The sequence below is a fragment of the Canis lupus genome, chromosome 4 (genome assembly GCF_048164855.1).
Source record: "Canis lupus baileyi chromosome 4, mCanLup2.hap1, whole genome shotgun sequence".
In the NCBI taxonomy this organism is placed as follows: domain Eukaryota; kingdom Metazoa; phylum Chordata; class Mammalia; order Carnivora; family Canidae; genus Canis; species Canis lupus.
The window spans coordinates 15,692,921-15,712,459 of record NC_132841.1 but is presented as its reverse complement, the minus strand read 5'-3'; the positions used below and the strand labels follow the sequence as shown (position 1 = coordinate 15,712,459).

Sequence of the window (19,539 nt, the reverse complement as noted above, 5' to 3'; positions counted from 1 at the left end):
TAACCAGGTCAGCCAGAGTACTAGCTAGGTGAGCGCTTCCCAACAGCGGTAAAGCGGAAGTCCATTAAACACGCGTTTGCCGTTTGCCGAGAAGATGCTTAGAACCGGGTGCTGAGAGCGAGCGGGGATGACGGGGAGCCGGTGCAAGCTGGCAGCGGGACAGGGCGACGACTTAGAAAAGGTTCATGTCAAAACACAGCGGAGCTCGGTTTTGAGAAAGCAATCGTGAGGTAAGCTTCTTTGGGGCACAAACTTTTTAAAAGATCTTATTTATTTGAGAGAGAAGCTCACAGGCTGAGAGAGAGAGAGAGCGCGCGCTCACAGGCAGTGGGGAGGGCAGAGGGAACAGCAGGCTCCCTGCTGAGCAAGGAGCCCCGGGCTCGATCCCAGGACCCTGAGTGAAGGCAGAAGGCAGACGCTTAACCGAATGAGCCATCCGGGTCCCCTGGGGCACGAACTTTAAAACCTGAAATTTTGTAAGGTTGAGCAAGCAAAATATTTAGAGTCTGGGATATTACAGCACTGAGATGGACAAACTGACATAACTTTTAACAGAATAGGAAGTCTTAGTTTTAAGAAACTAGTTTATTTTGGATGTCACCTGCAGGCAGGTGAGATGTGAAAAGATGTGGCCTCCAGAGGCCACTTCATCTCATCCTACTTCTGCGTGAGCCCCATCCCACCCTCAGCCCACCACCCAGAGAGCAGTCCCTGAGGCAGCGTGCCGTCAGGCCGTCTGGCTCACTCCCACAACTCCACACAGCCAACCAAGTGGCCTGCAGCCAGGCGGTTTGCGGACACCCTCCTCCTCCTCCTCCTGGGAACATGGGTGGGGGAGAGGGGAACCTCTGCAGAGCAGGTGGGGGAACAGCCCAGTCCCCCTCCCTGAGCAGTGCCCCTGTGGCAGGGCAGGTGCAGACTCAGGAACTTCCTTATTGCCTTTCACCCCCATTCTGGGGAAACCGACTACAAGACCAGGAAGCAGGTCTTCAACAAACCAAAGCAACCATCTAGTTGAATCTCTTCAAATTCACATTCAGGGGCAGCCCGGATGGCTCAGCGGTTTAGCGCTGCCTTCGGCCCAGGGTATGATGATCCTGGAGACCCAGGATCGAGTCCCGCGTCGGGCTCCCTGCATGGAGCCTGCTTCTCCCTCTGCCTGTGTCTCTGCCTCTCTCTCTCTCATGAATAAATAAATAAAATCTTAAAAAGAAAAATTCATATTCAGAACTGACAACAGGAGTCACACTGAACCTGCTCATAAACCACCGACCACATTCAACAAAGGTATAAAACACAATTATTTTATTGACTTCTTACAATCAAACACTGCCAACTACCATTACTTCCACTCATGCATCAGTAAAGAAAAGGATATTTCCTTAGTATTTTCAAATGATACATTTAAACAATAAACAAAAAAGTTAGAACTTAAAATGCACCCTGATTAATTATGTAAACTGGTAATTTAAAAAAAAAAAAGCGTAACTAATAATTTGGTTCCTTTCTTCATAAAATGGAAATTTAAATATTTCTCCTGATAGTCTTGAGGTTCTCATTATGTCATGAGTAGTGCAAAGTGTGGCACACAGAGTTTCATCTGGAAAGGTGCATCTCACACACCTTATTAAACAAACGAAATGTGCATAACAAAATGCATACAGTCAATGCATGATAGAAAGCATGTCTCCAATACAAGGTGGCCCCTCAGGCCACTGTATTATTTAGGTTTTGCATTATCATTTATGGCATTATAGATTAATTATACATAACATACTTTTATACATTTTAACCCTGAAGATAAGAAAAATAACTGTTGCTTGAAAAATTATTCCAGGTAGCCATTTGGTTTGTATCAGGAGAAAGTGAACCTCCGAGAGTCTAGCGTCTGCCCAATCTGGAATCATCAGCTTGCGTGCTCGGTCAGACGGGACACATTTCACAGTGAGCATTTCCCAGGTCCCGGCGTGCTGCTCCCACGGCACGCCAGGGGACAGAGCATCTCTGCCATTATCCTCTGTGTGGTTTTCCCTTTTTTTTTTCTGGATGAACTGTATTACTCTATTCTTTTGTCTTGTCTTCTCAGCTCTTTCATGGCCTTCCACTTCAATTACTCATAAAGCCTTTCAGAATATCCTCAGAGAGCTCCATAAGGGGAAGTTCCGGAGAGGGAAAATCCAAGGGAGGAAGATTGGGTATGGGGATGTCCTTGGCTTTCCCAGTACTCGAGGCAAACTTCTGCCAGGTGGAGGAGGCCGCAGCAGTCTCGGAATGTGGCGGCAAGCTCCACAGCTCAGACTTTTCTACAAAATCAGCATCAACATCCAGCTCTTTGTCTACTGGGCCTTTCAGAAGTCTGGCCTTTTCGGCCTTTAGCTGTTTGTTTTCTTTCCTTAATCTTTCATTCTCAGCCACAAGGAATTCCACGTGCCTCTTCAAGTCTGCGATCTTGGTTGCCTGCTCCTCTATAATGGTCTTATCATCTTTGGGGGCTTTGCTTCCAATGCATGGCTCTGCTGGCTCCCTCTTCTGCTGGAGTAGAAACAGTAGTGTGTCTGGATCCCTGTCAAAGACCCCCTGAATTTCAGGCAGATGTTTCTCAGTGGAAGGGCTGTATTTCTCGGAGAGGAGGGGACTCTGGCCCTCGGCCTCCTCGGAGGAGGGTCTGTGAGATGCCTGCAGCGGAGCAGCTGCCTCTTTGTCTGTGCTCTGCTGGGCTTTCAATCTTTCCTCCCGCTTTGCCCTTTTCCATCTCTCCTGGATGAGGAGGAGCTGTTTCATGTGGCTATCCCTTTGCAATTCCAGTGACAGGTGAGCCTAGCACACACAGAAGGAAAGGTATCATTTAAATCTTTTTAGGAATAGCCAATGAATATAATCCCAAGATCCTCCTTTCTAAATAACTTTTATAACACTTAAGATTTATATACTATGTTTCCAATTCAAAAGAACCTCAAATTTCCTCAAAACAACCAGGTCTCAGCTGGGCCAGAGGCCATTCCCATCCACCATAGTCAAGGCCCCACCACAAAAAGAGGGGACAAACAGGCAACAAAGGGGCTCAGGGAGGACTGCACTTCTGAGCCCCACAGGACATCTCCCTAAGGCCACTCCTTCAAGACCAGGAGACGATGGTGAACTCCCTAACAGATGGAAATAAAGAGCTAGTCAAAATAAGGAGACCAAAACACATTCTAGACGAATGAATAAGACAGGTCCTCAGAAAAACAACTAAATGCCATGAAGATAAGAAATGTACCCCAAAAACAGTTCAAAATAATGGTCACAAAGATGCTCACCTAACTTGGGAGAAGAATGTATGAATATGTATCTTCAGCAAAGATATAGAAAATATCTCCATTATATAAGAAAGTACTGAGCAGAAAAATACAATAAGTAAAAAATACATTATAGGGAATAAACAGATTATTATTATTATTATTATTTTATTTATGATAGTCACACAGAGAGAGAGAGAGGCAGAGACACAGGCAGAAGGAGAGGCAGAGACACAGGCAGAGGGAGAAGCAGGCTCCATGCACCGGGAGCCCGACGTGGGATTCGATCCCGGGTCTCCAGGATCGCGCCCTGGGCCAAAGGCAGGCACCAAACCGCTGCACCACCCAGGGATCCTGGGAATAAACAGATTAGATGATACAGAACAGATCAGCAATCTGAAAGGGTAGAAATCACCCAAAATCAACATCAAAAGAAAACATTTTTTGTGATAAAGATAGTTACTTAAGGGATCTCTGGGACAATATTAAGAGTAATAAGAAAACTTGTATGAAGAACTACTATTAGCAATGTCCACAACAGCCGAACTATGGAAAGGGTACAGATGTCCATCAACAGATGAGTGGATAAAGACGTGGTGTATGTATACAATGGAATACTACTCAGGCATCAAAAGAATGAAATCCTGCCATTTACAATGACGTGGAAAGAACTACAGTATATTATGCTAAGCAAAGTAAGTCAGTCAGAGAAACATAAATACCATATGATCTTATTCATATGTGGGATTTAAGAAACAAAACAGATGAACACAGGGGAAGGAAAGGAAAAATAAAATAAGATGAAAACTGAGGGAGACAGACCGTAAGAGGCACTGAGCTCTAAGAAACAAACTGAAGGTTGCTGGAAGGCAGTGGCTGGGGAGATGGGGTAACTGGGGGATGGGCATTAAGGAAGACACTTGGTGGAATGAGCACTGGGTATTATATCAACTGATGAATCACTAACTTCTACCGCTGCAATTTTTTAAAAAGGAAGAAATGGAGCTTTTATAAAAATAATTTTTATTTTAAAACAAAAGTAAGTAATAGCTGAAAGAGATCCACACCAAGACATTATAATTAGATTGTCAAAAATTAAAGTGGACCTCAAAAGCAGCAAGAGAAAAGCAGTTAGTTCCATATCAGGGAATCCCCATAAGGTTATCAACTGAGTGTTTTATTTTTTTGGTTAAGTCTTTTTCCTCATCTTTGTAACAACATCTAATTTTTTAGGGTCATTTTATTTTATATCATTTCTGTAGAGATCTTTGCACTCTGGTTTAGAGGGTTATAAATAACACTGGGATGTTAATCTATAAATCAATTTTATTTTCACCATCAAAATTATCATGTTCCACATAAAGCCATCATATGAACTGCAGGTAGCAACTGGAAAAGAGTTAGCAACATGGGAAACACAGTTTGGCAATTTCAGAAATAAAAACACTATTCCAATGTATGTGAATTCCATTGTGAAATGTACAAATACTAGAATAAAACAGAAGAAGCATCACCTACTATTAAATAACTGAAGACAACTAAGTGTAGGGGGTGGCTGGAAACACAGTAATTACTGACAAGTTTTCATAATTTCAACACATTTAATTCTCAGGATTCCTGAGTACAAGCACAGATTGGAGAAGTGTCACTAAAGAGGAGGGACACCAAAAAAAGCAAAAACAAAACAAAAACAAAACAAAACACAAAAAACAAAACAAAAAAACACCCAACAACAAAAAACCAACGACAACCACCAAAAAAAAAAAAAAAAACAAAAACAAAACAAAACTCCTTAAAGGAGCTGACCACAAATCATGTGGTACAAATTTTAGGAAAGTGCAAAACTGCTGTCTGGAAGTATGTTTTTCTGACCACCACCATGAAAATATAGCAAAAATGTAATGATCTGTTTCCCCCCCTAAGGTTTTGTTAGGTCTTCAAACATCAGAACCATTATTAAAAAAAAAAAAAAAAAAAAAAAAAAAAAAGGGAAGAAACATGATTCACATTAACAATACTAGAGTCATAAATAATAATGTGTATCAATTACAGATTTTGGAAGGAAATGGAGAACATGTTTTATTTTCCTGGTATTCTGTTTAGGACCAATTAAGACCCTGGTCATTGAGATGATCTCTCCTTAATGCCTGAGAGGCTCTGGCCTTTTACGATAAATGCTTTGGGCTGGTTCGGAGTCCACACAAAGCATGCCTACAAGTCCCTGGGTTCAGGGATCCTGGCGAACCAATGCCAAAAGCAGAAATTCCTGGGAGAGAGAAGAGGGTGAAGGCTGCCTCTCCCCCACTCCTCCCAAAGTAGGCAGGGTAGCAGCTTCAAGGATGCCCCACAGCCTTCAGGGGCCAGTTCTCTGTGGAGCTGCCCCAGGGGAGGCTCAGCTGGGGCAGACGGAGCCTGGCACACTCCTGCATTAGGAGACTCGAAATACGAAAGGTGTCAACTGTCCCCAAATCGATATACGGGTTTAATGCAATTCCATCCACATCACAGCAAGATGCCAGTTGTAAAAGAGGGGAAGGTGAGACCTCTGGTGATAATGTTACAGGATGTGAATCCTCTGCCAACTATCAGCTGGATTCTGAGCAAAAGGTCTCCGGGCCAGGAGTGGCACGATACATTCACAGTGCTGAAAGGAAAACACAACCAAAAATACCCAGCAAGGCTATCATTCAGAACTGAAGTAGAGATAAAAGAGTGTCCCAGACAAACAAAAGCTAAAGGAGTTTGTCACCACTAAACTGGCTTTACTAGAAGCATTAAAGGTAATTCTTTAAGTGGTAAGACAAGACCAAAACTAGAAACAAGAAAACATATGAAAGAAAAAAATCTCACCAGTAAGGAAAAACAGAAAAAGAAGTGGATCAACCACTAATTAAGCTAGTATGAGGGTTAAAGACCTAAGTCGACAAAATCTACAATAATTAGTTAAGGGACTCATTTAATAAAAAGGCATAAAATAGATGTCAAAAACACAAAATGTGTATGTGGGGTGATAAAGTGAGTAAAAATGTAGTGCTTTTAGGATGCACTCAAAACGACCACCAACTTTTTTTTTTTTTTTTTTAAGATTTTATCCATTTATTCATGAGAGACACACAAGCAGAGACACAGGCAGAGGGAGAAGCAGGCTCCCTGAGGGGAGCCTGAAGTGGGACTCGATCCTGGGACTCCAGGGTCACACCCTGGGCCAAAAGCAGGCACTCAACTGCTGAGCCATCTAGGCGTCCCAAATGACCCAACTTAAAATAAAACAGACTGCTATCTACATGTAATTATATATAAACCTCATGGTAACGACAAACCAAAAATTTGTAACACACAAATACAAAGGAATCCAAACAGAACACTAAAGAAAGTAATATCAAAAGTACCTGTGACTGGTATTTTTTTTTTAAGATTTATTTATTCATAGACACACACACAGAAAGGCAGAGACATAGGAAGAGAGAGAAGCAGGCTCCCCTCGAGAAGCCTGATGTGGGACTCAATCCCAGGATTCTGGGATCACAACCTGAGCCATAGACAGACGAAAAGTGGAAGAATGGAAAAAGATATTCCAGGCAAACAGAACAGAATAAAACTGTGGTAGCAATACTAATACCAGGAAAAAATACACTTTAAAACAAAAGCAATAATAAGGGACAAAGGAGGGTGTTACACAATGATAAATTAATCAGTCCAACCAGAACACCTGGAAACATTTATGCAGCCGACATAGGAGTACCTACATATATAAAGTAAATATTAAGGGAGCAAAGGGAGACAGTGACAATAATAGAATAATAACAGGGAACTTTAACCCCCCACTTATATCAATAGATTATCCAGACATAAAATTAATAAAGAAACACTGACCTTGAAAGATACATTAGTCCAGATAGACTTAACAAATACTTATAAAATAATCTATCCAAAAACAACAGAATACACATTATTCTCAAGTGCATGTACATTTGTCTCCAGGATAAATCACATTAGGCCATAACAAATTTAAGATTGAAATCATTTCAAGCATCTTTTCTAACCACCAGAGCATATAAACAGAAATCAACTATAAGATGAAAACGAAAAAAACCCCACGAACACATGGAGGCTAAAATATGCTACTAAGCCACCAATGGGTGAACAAAAAGAAATCAAAGAGGACTCAAAAAAGACAGGGAGGCAATGAAAACACAACAGTCAAAGACAGCAAAAGCAGATCTAAGAGGGAAGTTAACGGTGATACCACCTCAAGAAATAAGAAAAATCTCAATCTAACCTTTCATCTAAAGGAACTAGAAAAGGAAAAACAAAGCCCAAAGTAAAATAGAAGGAAGGAGATAATAAAGACCAGAGAAGAAATAAGTGAAACAGATTTCAAAAAAACAGAAAAGATAAAAGAAACTAAAAGCTGGTTTTCTATAAAGATAAACAAAACTGATAAACTTTCAATAAGAAAAAAGAGGGACGCCTGGGTGGCTCAGTGGTTGAGTGTCTGCCTTTGGCTCGGAGCATGACTGCAGAATCCTGGGATCGAGTCCCACATCGGGCTTCCTGCATGGAGCCTGCTTCTCCCTCTGCCTGTGTCTCTGCCTTTCTCTCTCTTTCTTTCTGTGTCTCTCATGAATAAATAAAATCTTAAAAAAAGAAAAAAGAGAACACTCGCATAGAAAATCAGAAATGAGAAGTTACAATCAATACCACAGAAATACAAAGAATTATGAGAGACTACTACGAAAACTTATACATTAACAAACTGGACAACCTAGAAGAGATGGATAAATGCTAGAAACTCATAACTTCCCAAAACCGAATCAGAAGAAATAAAAATATTTAGAGAGACTGAATTGTAATAAAAAATTCTTAACCAGCAAAGGTCCAGGACTGGATGATTTCACAGGTGAATTCTACCAAACATTTTAAGAGTTAATACTTATCCTTCTGAAACTATTACAAAAAACAGAAGAGCTAGGAAAGCTTCCAAATTCTATCAGTGAGGCCAGCATTATCTTGATAACTAAACCAAAGACACTACAAAAATTACAGGCCAATATTCCTGATGAACACAGATACAAAAATTCCCAACAAGGTATTAGCAAACCAAATCAACACCATTATTAAAAGGATCGTCCACCATACCATCATCTCATGGGACTTATTTCAGGATCCAAGAATGGTCGATAGCTACAAACGTGTATCAACCAGACACACCACGTTAACAAAAAGAAAGATAAAAATCATACAATCATCTCAATAGATGCAGAAAAAGAATTTGGTGAAATTCAACATCCAATCATGATAAATTAGTTCTCAACAAAATTGGTTTAGAGGGAACATACCTCAACTTAATAAAGGCCATTTATGAAAAACCCACAGCTAATATCATAATGATTAGAGGCTGACCATTTTCCCTCTAAGATCAGGAACAAGATGAAGATATCAACCCCTGGGGCACCTGCGTGGCTCAGTCTATTAAGGATCTGCCTTCAGCGTGGGTCACAATCCCAGAGTCTTGGGATCAAGCCCCACCTCAGGCTCCCAGCTCAGTGGGGAGTCTGCTTCTCCCTCTGCCCCTCGGCGTGTGAGTGCTCTCTGTCTTGCTCATTCAAAACAAATACTTTAAAAAACATTTTTTTAAAAAAGGATATCAACTCCTGCCACTTATTCAATACAAAACCAAAGTCCTAGCCCTAGCAATCAGATAAGAAAAAGAAATAAAAGGTATCCAAACTGGTAAGGAAGAAATAAAATTATCACTATTTGCAGATGACAGAATGCTATATGCAAAAAAATCATGTGATAATCTAAAAACTGTGCTGCAAGAACCATATGAAATGTTTCTGTGTCCTCATCATCACTGAAGTATTCATTGTGTCTGACACCATGTGCAAGGCTTGTGTGGAAGCGGACAGTCTATCTTTACACGGGCATAATTATTAAGTTTTCTTACCATTTAATGACTGTTTCAAAGAATTACATTACCAATGGGCACACCTCTCTCTTAATTGGGAAAAACTGCGGATTAGCCTATCATCACAGGTAAGTGGTTTTTTTAAAATGTAACAATGTTTCCAATACTGTATTATAAATATGACTAAAGTGCTGTAGACCATAAACATCCTATTCATACATTAGTGTTCAGGCTAGGCTACTGAGAAGCAATCGTATGGAAGATGCTAGTTTACCATAAAGCAATCATATTAGTTCTTCTTTGTTATCAGTGAATGAATTGCTATATCTGTCAATGAGTTTTTTTGTATTTTCAGTTTTGATGTCTCACGTCAAATACATATGACATCTACAGCACTAATGTCCATAGTAACAGACAATTCATCTCATAAATAAACAACATAAACTTACTGTATTGACAAATACAGGACAGTACTCTAAACATATTTTCTCATCCTTGTGATTTTAATATTTTTTTCTAGCTTACGTTCATAGAAGAATACAATATATAATCACGTTACATACAAAATGTGTAATCAATCATTTATATTATTGTTAAGACTTCTGGTCAACAGTAGGCTACGGGTAATTAAGTTTGGTGGGGGGGGTGGTAAAAGTTATATAGGCAGATTTTCAATTATTTAGGAGGCTGAAACCCACTAAGCCCTGAGTTGTTCAAGACTCAACTGTATTTTCCACATTTTCTATGCTGAATGTGTTTTTTTGTCAATGAGTGTTTATGAAAATTTTGTTAACAATTTTCTACTTAAAAGTAACGTATTCACAGTAGAGTATGTGTGTGGGGGGGGTACATTTTAATATTTTGTTTAAGATACTGCCTGGCAGGCAGCCCCGGTGGCACAGCAGTTTAGCACCACCTGCAGCCCAGGGCGTGATCCTGGAGACCCTGGATCGAGTCCCACGTCAGGCTCTCTGCATGGAGACTGCTTTTCTCTCTGCCTCTCTCTCTCTCTGTGTCTCTATGAATAAATAAATAAAATCTTTAAAAAAAAAAAATTAAAAAAAGATACTGCCTGGCATTGTTAACCAAACTGAGTGCTTTAAAAAATTCTAAGTGAGAAAAACAATAGTCTAAAAAATAATGACACTGTGACTCAATGAGAATTTTACTCTATCAGATATATATTAAATTAAAAACTTTTTTTAAAGATTTTATTTATTTATTCATGGGGGGGGGGGGGGCAGAGACACAGGCAGAGAGAGAAACAGGTTCCATGCAGGGAGCTTGACATGGGACTCGATCCCAGGTCTCCAGGATCAGGCCCTGGGTTGAAGGCAGTGCTAAACCGCTGAGCCACCCAGGCTGCTCTAAATTAAAATTTTTAAACAAAAAAAGCAAAAACAAAGTAAATAGGTCCTTCTACCTTAGATAAGCTAACTTTTTTATTCATAAACAAAATCCCATTCATTCAGAAAGTCAGAAGTCCTTTCCAAATCAACACATTGAATAAGACCTTTTTTGAATGGTCCTACGCCTCCAAAATGCCATTTGTACTCAGCTTCAAAATTAGAAAACTTTTCCCTTTAAACATTCATTCTACAACTAGGTAAAATCTTTTTAAAGATTTACTTTATTTAAGTGGGGGGAGGAGGAGAGACTCTTAAGCAGACTCCATGCTGAGTGCAGAGCCTAGTTTGGGGCTGGATCCCATGACCCGAGCTGAAATCAAGAGTCAGATGCTTAACCAACTGAGCCACCACCCAGGTGCCACAGCTAAAATCCCTTTTTACTAACAGGGGTTCAGAAAGCTCAGTGCATGTTTGTATTCTGTGGCTAACATGAGCAGTTCTAGACAACGGGAAGAGCACAGAATAGAAAACAACTTTCAGATTCTCTTGGCTCAGTTTGAGGAAGTCGTATTTTTTCCCTTGCCCACTGATAACCCCTCACAGAAGTGATCATCTCCTTAATTGTATTAGACAAACATTTACTGAGTATTTTCTATGTACCCTGACACTTTTATAATCGAAAAATCATCTTTGGATAAAGATATTTTCAAAACCTAGGCAGGCCCTTCCCAAACGCAGAAAAAATTTAAAGCCATTGGTGAAACAAAATTTAAAGGTACCAGAACTGCTTAGGAATTCAGGAAAAGACGAATTTAGATTTAAATTATTTTTGGCATGCAAAGGGAAGGCCAGCAGCTCATTTCCCCTTAGCCAGAACTGCTTAGTCTCTAAGAAACACACATCTTAGATCTGGGAGTAAATAACTGAAAACAGAAGTTTCTGCATGCCGCATCTGGGACATTGAGTTTTAATTTTTGAAGTACTCTTGTCCATTTTGTGTATTTTAGACTACAATGTTTTATGCACGCTATTTTATGCATAATCAACTCTTGACAAAAAAAAATCCTTCTAACCCTTATCACAAATATTAAGAAATTGTCTCACCTGCTCAGATTGTGTGAGCTTCATGGCTTCAGAAAGATATGCTGGTTAAGAAAAAAAAAAGGCACATTAATATGAATGTCATAATCTTGTAATCAACAGGTCAAAGGAAGAGCTCTAATACTCCTATGACAAAAAGATTCGTTTAGAAGCAATTCTGCTACATAGTTATCCTGTTCCTGAAAAGAAACAAGGTGGGGATTTTAAGACAGGATTCTTAACTTCTCCAAGAAAGAAGTCAGTGGTAATCAACTGTAGATATTCTCTACCCTATAATGAAAGTCTTCTTTAAAATCCTTGTAAGATTTCATAATTAAGAAAGTAAGGATGGCCTAATCAGAATTATAGGATCAGGAAGGATAAAAATTAAACAAGAACCTAACAAAACCTCATTACTCACTTTGATCAGAAAAATATCAAGAAATGATTATTAGTATCTTTTTACCCACATGAATACCTGTACTATATCATTTTGGCCTCCTAGAGAACTACTTTTATTGAACTATTTGAGCTATCCCATCAACCTATCATGAATCAGAGCCATAAGAACTTGTTGACATGGGACGCCTCACTGGTTGGGCATCTGCCTTCAATTCAGGGCATGGTCCCGGGATCGAGTCCCACATCGGACTCCCCTTAAGGAGCCTGCTTCTCCCTCTGCCAGTGTCTCTGCCTCTCTGTTTCTCATGAATAAATGAATAAACTCTTAAAAAAAAAAAAAAACTTCTTGACATTATTTATTTTTAAGGCTTTTATTTATTCATGAGAGACATAGAAAGGCAGAGACACAGAGGGAGAATCAGGCTCCATGCAGGGAGCCTGATGTAGGACTCGATCCCAGGACTCCAGGAACACTCCCTGGGCTAAAGGCAGACACTAAACCGCTGAGCCACCCAGGCATCCCTTGACATTATTTATTGTAAGTTGTTGAGGATAGTTATAATCTTTTTTATAAAGACCACAAATGATCAGTAACTCAATGAACTTCTCTGACCCTTAGGATCAGTTCCTGGATGATATAATTTACTTGAATTTAAATAATCACTGTAAAAGTCCCTATTTTTCCTCTCTGAGCTATCTTCTAGAAAGCTCAAAGCCAAGTTCTCCTATCAAATAAGCAAGAACTCATGGTGCATTCTGTGAACAATGCTTCTAGGCACTCCTCATTTTATCTTTGTGGATTCCCCATCTGCGTATTTTTAATTACATTTTATATTTTGTTGTATTCCTTTCTAAGGCCTTTTATATGCTATCTAGAACTGGGTATAAATAACAAGTACTATAATAATAGATCATGTACAGTCTCTGTTTTTTATTTTCTTGCTTACTATAAACTTTTCATTATCTCTCATCCCTACATTAAGTTCCTTTTTCCTTTTGCAGATACTACAAGGTAGTGTTTCTGTCATCTTAATCCAAATATTTTAATGATTCTGAATTTATGACTTAAAACTATTGTCTACCAGATTCTACCACAGTCTTGTTTTAATGTATTTTTTAAATTGGAGTTCGATTTGCCAAATTACAGTATAACAACACCCAGTGCTTATCCTGTCAAGTGCCCCCCTCAGCACCTGTACCATAGTCTTTGAGATACAGATTAACTGGGTGATTTCTCCCCAATGGAAGACAGAGTTGGTTGTACAGCCTTTGCTCTAGCCATACTTACATTTTTCCTCAACTTTTGTGCCTTTTATTCTCATAATAAGTCTGTAGAGCTGCATACAGACTATTTTTCCTTTTTTCTTCATGTTTAAGCCTGCTGAGACATTCTACATGTGGATGAACTTTCCTAAACATCTTTCCTATTGTGTCTGCAAACACATGTCCCTGTGTGAACTACAGTTTGCTTTAAATCCACTTTATAAACAAATGGAACAGTTTCATAAAACCAGGCTTATACCACTGAGCAGGGAGCCTAACTCGGGATTTGATCCTAGGCCTTTGTAGAACCCTAAAACCATGAGAGCAGAGGATACCCAAGGACACGGAGTTCCCAAAGTGCAAAAAAATCAACATGAGTCACACTGTCACTTAAGTGTTTTCCACGCTTTACTTTAAATTTGGGGTCTTAAGGGGTACCTACCTCTGTCAGTAAAGCATGTGACTCTTGATCTCAGGATTTTAAGTTCAAGCCCCACACTGAGTATAGAGATCACTTAAAACCAAAATCTTAAAAATATAGATGTATAACTAAAATAAAATCTGGGTCTTTTTTTTTTTTTTTAAAGATTTTATTTATTTATTCATGATAGTCACACAGAGAGAGACAGAGAGGCAGAGACACAGGCAGAGGGAGAAGCAGGCTCCATGCACCGGGAGCCCGACGTGGGATTCGATCCCGGGTCTCCAGGATCGTGCCCCGGGCCAAAGGCAGGCGCCAAACCGCTGCGCCACCCAGGGATCCCTAAAATCTGGGTCTTAATAAAAAGGTTATTTTAAAAGAAAAAAATGGGGGGGCCTTCGTGGCACCATCTGTTAAGTATCCAACTCTTAGTTTGGGCTCAGGTCATCTCAGGGTTGTGATATCAAGCCCTGCATTGGGTTCTGCACATCTCTCTCCCTCTGTCCCTCCCCCCACTGGTGTACCCTCTCTTTTGAATGAATAAAATCTTTAAAAAAAAAAATTTCATTCATTTGAGAGAGAGCACACAAGCAGAGGGAGAAGCAGACTCCCCACTGAGCAGGGAGCCTAACTCGGGACTTGATCCTAGGCCCTGGAGACCATGATCTGAGCCGAAGGCAGGCTCTCAACCGTCTGAGGCACCCAAGCACCCCAGAGAAATAGATTGTCATCTGATCACACAGTCATGAACTTGTTCCAGAGTCACATATGCCCCACTAAGATGAAAATTTAGGAAAGAAGTACTTTTTATCTCCAAAAATTCTAACAATTCAGGTTAAACTACTTCCTTCAATTATAACACAAAACTAATATTTAAGGTAGACATTAAATAAATGATGGGGAAAAGGAACTAAAATCATGTGAAGAATTTATTACTTTTTAAACACCTTTCCCTATTCTATCATGAATCTGTTAAATTGGCACCAAAGTACAAAATGTATAGCTTATCTGCACACACACAGAAAACCACTGCCTCTGAATGACAAAGACTGATCTGCTCTGAATCATTTTCCTGTTGCCATAGCTTCCTGGGAAGGTCCAGGTCAAGAACTGTTTTCAACCAAATACATATAAACACCGCACTCAAACGTCTGCTCATCTTCTGCAGTGCTCAAGTTCTAAGCATTATAAATGGCTATTATTAACTTTGCATTCAAGTTTTTGCTTTTTGCTATTTGTGAAAGAAATGAAACCCACTTAGGGAAGTGGACTGTGTAAGACTACAGTGAGAATTCTATCAATCTAGTTATAGATGCTAATCGAGGATTTAAAGCAATAGATTTTTCTAACAATCCTGAAGCCTTGGGAGTCTGTGGTTTCTTAAATTTTTCTTTCAATATAGGGTGATAAAATGTGGACACATCCTCCTCCCCTGCTCCTACTGGACAGATGGCTTTTTCTTTCTGGATTTGGTATCTCAGCTTATCTGTCAAATGAGTGCTCAGATGCTCGATTTTGTCTAATCCAGGCACTGTCCAAAAACATTTACCATCTGGGGTACCTGGCTGGTTCAGTTAGTAGAGCAAGTGACTCTTGATCTTGAGGTTCTGAGTTCAAGCCCAGTGGGTGTAAGCTTACTTAAAAATAAAAAAATCCATCAGAACACCACTAAGTATGGGGGCTATGAATTTAGCTATGTAATCTCAGGATCAGTGTTCAGTCTCAATCTCCTCTGGTCTCGAAAAGTCAAAGAGGACTCATCTTTTGCCCCAAGTTCTTTATTTCAGGTTTTCCTTTCTTTCTTTCTCAGATGAGAACCTTCCCTGTCATGGTTCTAAAATAATTTCCAAACACCAAGTTCCTTCACTTCAGAATATATCTACATCCATTTTCCCAAACACCTCAGCTATAAGCCCTAGATAGAGAAGTCAATTCAGAAAATACTAAGCTTACTCTAACCACATTATTTTTTTTTAAAGATTCAGCTTACTCTAACCACATTATTTTTTTTTAAAGATTCATTTATTTATTTGAGAAGAGAAAGTATGTGTGTGTGTGAGCAGGGAGAGGGCCAGAGGGAGAGAATCTTCAAGCAAACTCCTTGCTGAGCATGGAGACCAACACAGGGCTCAATCCCAGGACTGTGAGATCATGACATGAGCCAAAATTTAATCAGGCGCTTAACCAACTAAGACGCCCAGGCGCCCCTAACCATGTCAATTTTCAAGCTAGCATTACATTCACAACTCCACTCTAAAATACAAGGCTATTTTTAACCAAGTCTGAACTCCAAATCAAATCAGCTCAGTGGGATTAACTAATCATACTTAAATTCTATCTCCCTAATTAGAGCTAATGGGATCCAAAAGGCTGCCTTTATCTTTTGTATTGCTGAGAATCTTGTAGAATGTAGATACTGAGAAAGTGAGAGGGGTGTAAAGCCCAACATCAGTCTTCACTCCTCAAAGATGGATGTAGGATAGAAATGAAGGAGACCTTTCTCTCTTTTATATACTCAATCTTCCGCTGTTCAATACACAATGTATGCTGATCACCCCATTGTAATATATTTTATACATATGTAACTACAACCATTGTGGGATATTTAATTAAAGGTATTATTTCACTGGCATTCATCCACAACACTTTTTAAAAAACAGTGTATGGTACATTTTCTTTTCTGTATAGTGACTATAAATTTAACAATATGATTCACAACAAAATATGGTTTCTGAAAGATTTAAAGAGCACTGGTTGCCAAGTTTAATGTTGTATAAAAAAGCTCCCCATAAAATTCACCATAAAAATTCAAAAAGACTTACAGGGTACCTATTACGCTCTTGGCTCTACTGCTGAAGGAGTATACTTCAGTGGCAAAACTAATTTTTTAACAATAAGACTTGAAATTTTATCTGAAAAATCACCAGCTCGTAGGCAAAAATCACTGACATAAAAGAACTTATTCAAACCAGTATCCACTGTGTGGTCTGTATTTCAGCACTAAGGCAACACTGGAAGGGTATACTGCCAAGAAACAGCATGGCTTTAATCATCACAGTGGCCTAGAAGGAGAAAAAGTGTCTTTCTCCAGCAGAAAGACTGTAAGACTTGCTGTAAGGAAAGTGACTTATTTTGAATGCAGCATGAATAAAACACTCCCTCATCAAAGCTTTTAGGTTTTTTTTTTTTTTAAGAATTCATTCATTCATTCACTCATTCATTCATGAGAGACACAGAGAGGCTGAGACACAGGCAGAGGGAGAAGCAGGCTCCCCACAGGGAGCCCAATGCAGTACTCAATTCCAGGACCCTGGGAACACAACCTGACCCAAAGGCAGATGCTCAACCACTGAGCCACCCAGGTGCCCCAGCTTTTAGTTTTGTTTATCAGCCAACAGAAACCAGTCTGTACAAAACAGACCCCAAAGATCTATTTCTGAGTTCAACATGTGCTAGACTGTGCAATTGCCTGGGATGGAATTAAGTGTCTGATAAGTCATTAATTCTAAATTCCGTACCTAAAAGAAAGCTATCATCAGCATACCATAGGCATGAATGTACAGATGAAATATTCAGAAGGAAACTGAAAAAGAATACTATCAGCATCTTAGAAAACAAATTTAGTGAAAACTAATTGGTTAGAATTTAGTTTTTGCTTTCATAATCCAAAACACCTATTTGAAATCCATTTTTCCATAATAACTAAAATAAACCGGTAGACTTCTTGCAATCACTTCTAGCTTTAGGGATCTCTGGACTCAGAAAGCTGTGTTCAGGAGTCATTTACCAATACTGCATGGCATGCAACCTTCACAATTTAGGAAGATTATGTGAAGGATCAACCGGGAAATCCAGCATACTTACTTGAAAAGTAATCCAAACCGATGATCTGGTGGGTCAGTAGTGTCAACCTTGTATACAACCTTGTGTATACAACCTTGTATACACAGTTGTATATACAACCTTGTATTGTATTATACAATAATAATAGCACATCATTATTGTGACTTTTGTTCTGAATAAATTATTGAGATATGCTGGAGAAAAGAAATTGCCCTCCAGTTTTAAAGTCAGTATTTCTTTAGAAGAACACTCACCTGAAGCCTTTTTATGACAAGAAATCGCCTCTTCGTATTTCCCTGCAGCTAATAAACGATCTGCTCGTCTGCTCTGTTGATGAGCCTAGAAGAGAAACATTCCTAAATTCCTCTCAATTATATATATATAAAAAAAGATTTAAAAAATTCTTTTGACAAGATAAATAATGCTTTTTTCTGCCACACATCAAACCATCACAGCTATGTCTGTAAGGAATCTAATGGGTAGCTCCTAGAGCTGTAGCATCTGAAAGAAGTTAAAACTTCTCAACTCTACCAATAAACCATCAAGTTTCACACCACACACTTAACTCCTTCAGTAATCCACATTCTTTTACTCTTTAAAGATTAACCAAGAGTTGTTACCATCACAGATTATTACTTAAAATGTGTATTTAATTTTTAACAATCTCTTTTCAAAACAAATTATCTTGCAGATCCCTTCACTAGTCTGTATCATTTAAAAACTATAATCAGGAAATTACAGAAAACTCAAGCTTCTCTTATATCCCTTTCAACATTAAATTTACTATTCAAAATAGAAATTGGAACACTGTACAGCTGAGGAATTAATAATATGGATATTTAATATTACAGCAATTTTTTTTTCAGGTACCACTGACCAAAACAACAAACTCAGAAGTTCTGAAAGCAAATGACTGAAGTGCTCCAGAATATGAAGATAAATGGATTAATAAGTAGTTATCAGCCTCTTCACATCTGTGCTACATTTTAGGAGTTCCTACAACCTTATGAGTATCCCTCCCTTTCTTAAATAAGGAGATCCAGCAGACATACAGGGGCCACATATCTTACCCAAGATTATACAGTTACGCAGGCAAGGAGAAAGAAAGGATCAACTCAATTCTAGTGTAGTCTTCCTCACAAACTCACAGATGATTTAGCAAAGCTTATTAAAAAGAAGGGGGGGAGCACTGTATGCCTATGTACACAGGAGCATTAATCACAATGGCCAAAAGGTGGAAGCAATGCAAATATGCATCAACAGATCAACGGATAAACAAAATGTAGTATCCGTACACAATGGAATCTGTACTCATCCTTGAAAAGGAAGGAAATTCTGACACATGTCACAACAGGGATGAACTCCAAGGACATTAACGCTAATAATAAAATATAAAATAAGCCAGTTACAAAAATCAAATGCTGTATGATCCTGCTAACATGGTATCTAAAGTAGTCAAACTCATAAAAGCAGTAAGTGAGATGGTGGTTGCCAGGGGGTGGCAGGAGAGAAAACGGAGTTGTTGAAGGTGTAGAGTTTCAGTTTTGCAAGGTGAAAGGTTCTGGAGATCTGTTGCACAACAAGTGAATATACTTGCAACTATACTGTGTACTTAAAAATTATAAAGGGTAAATTTTATGCTTTGTGTACTTCACCACATTTAAAAAAAAAAATTTAAGTTTATTTTTTTTAAGTAATCTCTATACTCAATGTAGGGCTTGAACCCACAACCCCAAGATTAAGTCACATGCTCTTCCAACTGAGCCAGCCAGGCGCCCTTTACCTCAGTTTTTTAAGAAGGCAAAAAGCATAATCTGTTCTGTCAGGTGTAAAGTGATTTATCTTGAATGCTTTTCAAAAACTGCCACAGATGCCTCATAAAAACACTTCAGAGAATCAGTTTGGTAACTGAGATTAGAAATATTCTGGGCATGTTTGCAAACCATGCTCAATGTAAAACAGAGGTGAAGACAAAAGTAGAAAACACACTCT

General features: G+C 39.1%; 1 protein-coding gene across 2 annotated transcripts in view; it reads right to left on the bottom strand.

Moving 5' to 3' along the window:
- Window positions 1-1,290: 1,290 nt before the first annotated feature.
- The window catches only part of NRBF2 (nuclear receptor binding factor 2), a 32,974-nt gene continuing 14,725 nt past the window's right edge, over window positions 1,291-19,539 (bottom strand). The window contains exons 2-4 of one of the 2 annotated variants that reach the window (XM_072823252.1): window positions 17,802-17,886; window positions 11,643-11,683; window positions 1,291-2,817 (exon numbers count right to left, since the gene is read on the bottom strand). In XM_072823252.1, coding sequence (XP_072679353.1) covers window positions 2,107-2,817; window positions 11,643-11,683; window positions 17,802-17,886 — 837 coding nt within the window. In that variant the 3' untranslated portion in view covers window positions 1,291-2,106. The remainder of the gene's footprint in view (window positions 2,818-11,642; window positions 11,684-17,801; window positions 17,887-19,539) is intronic. The other variant, XM_072823253.1, reaches the window with a different exon arrangement.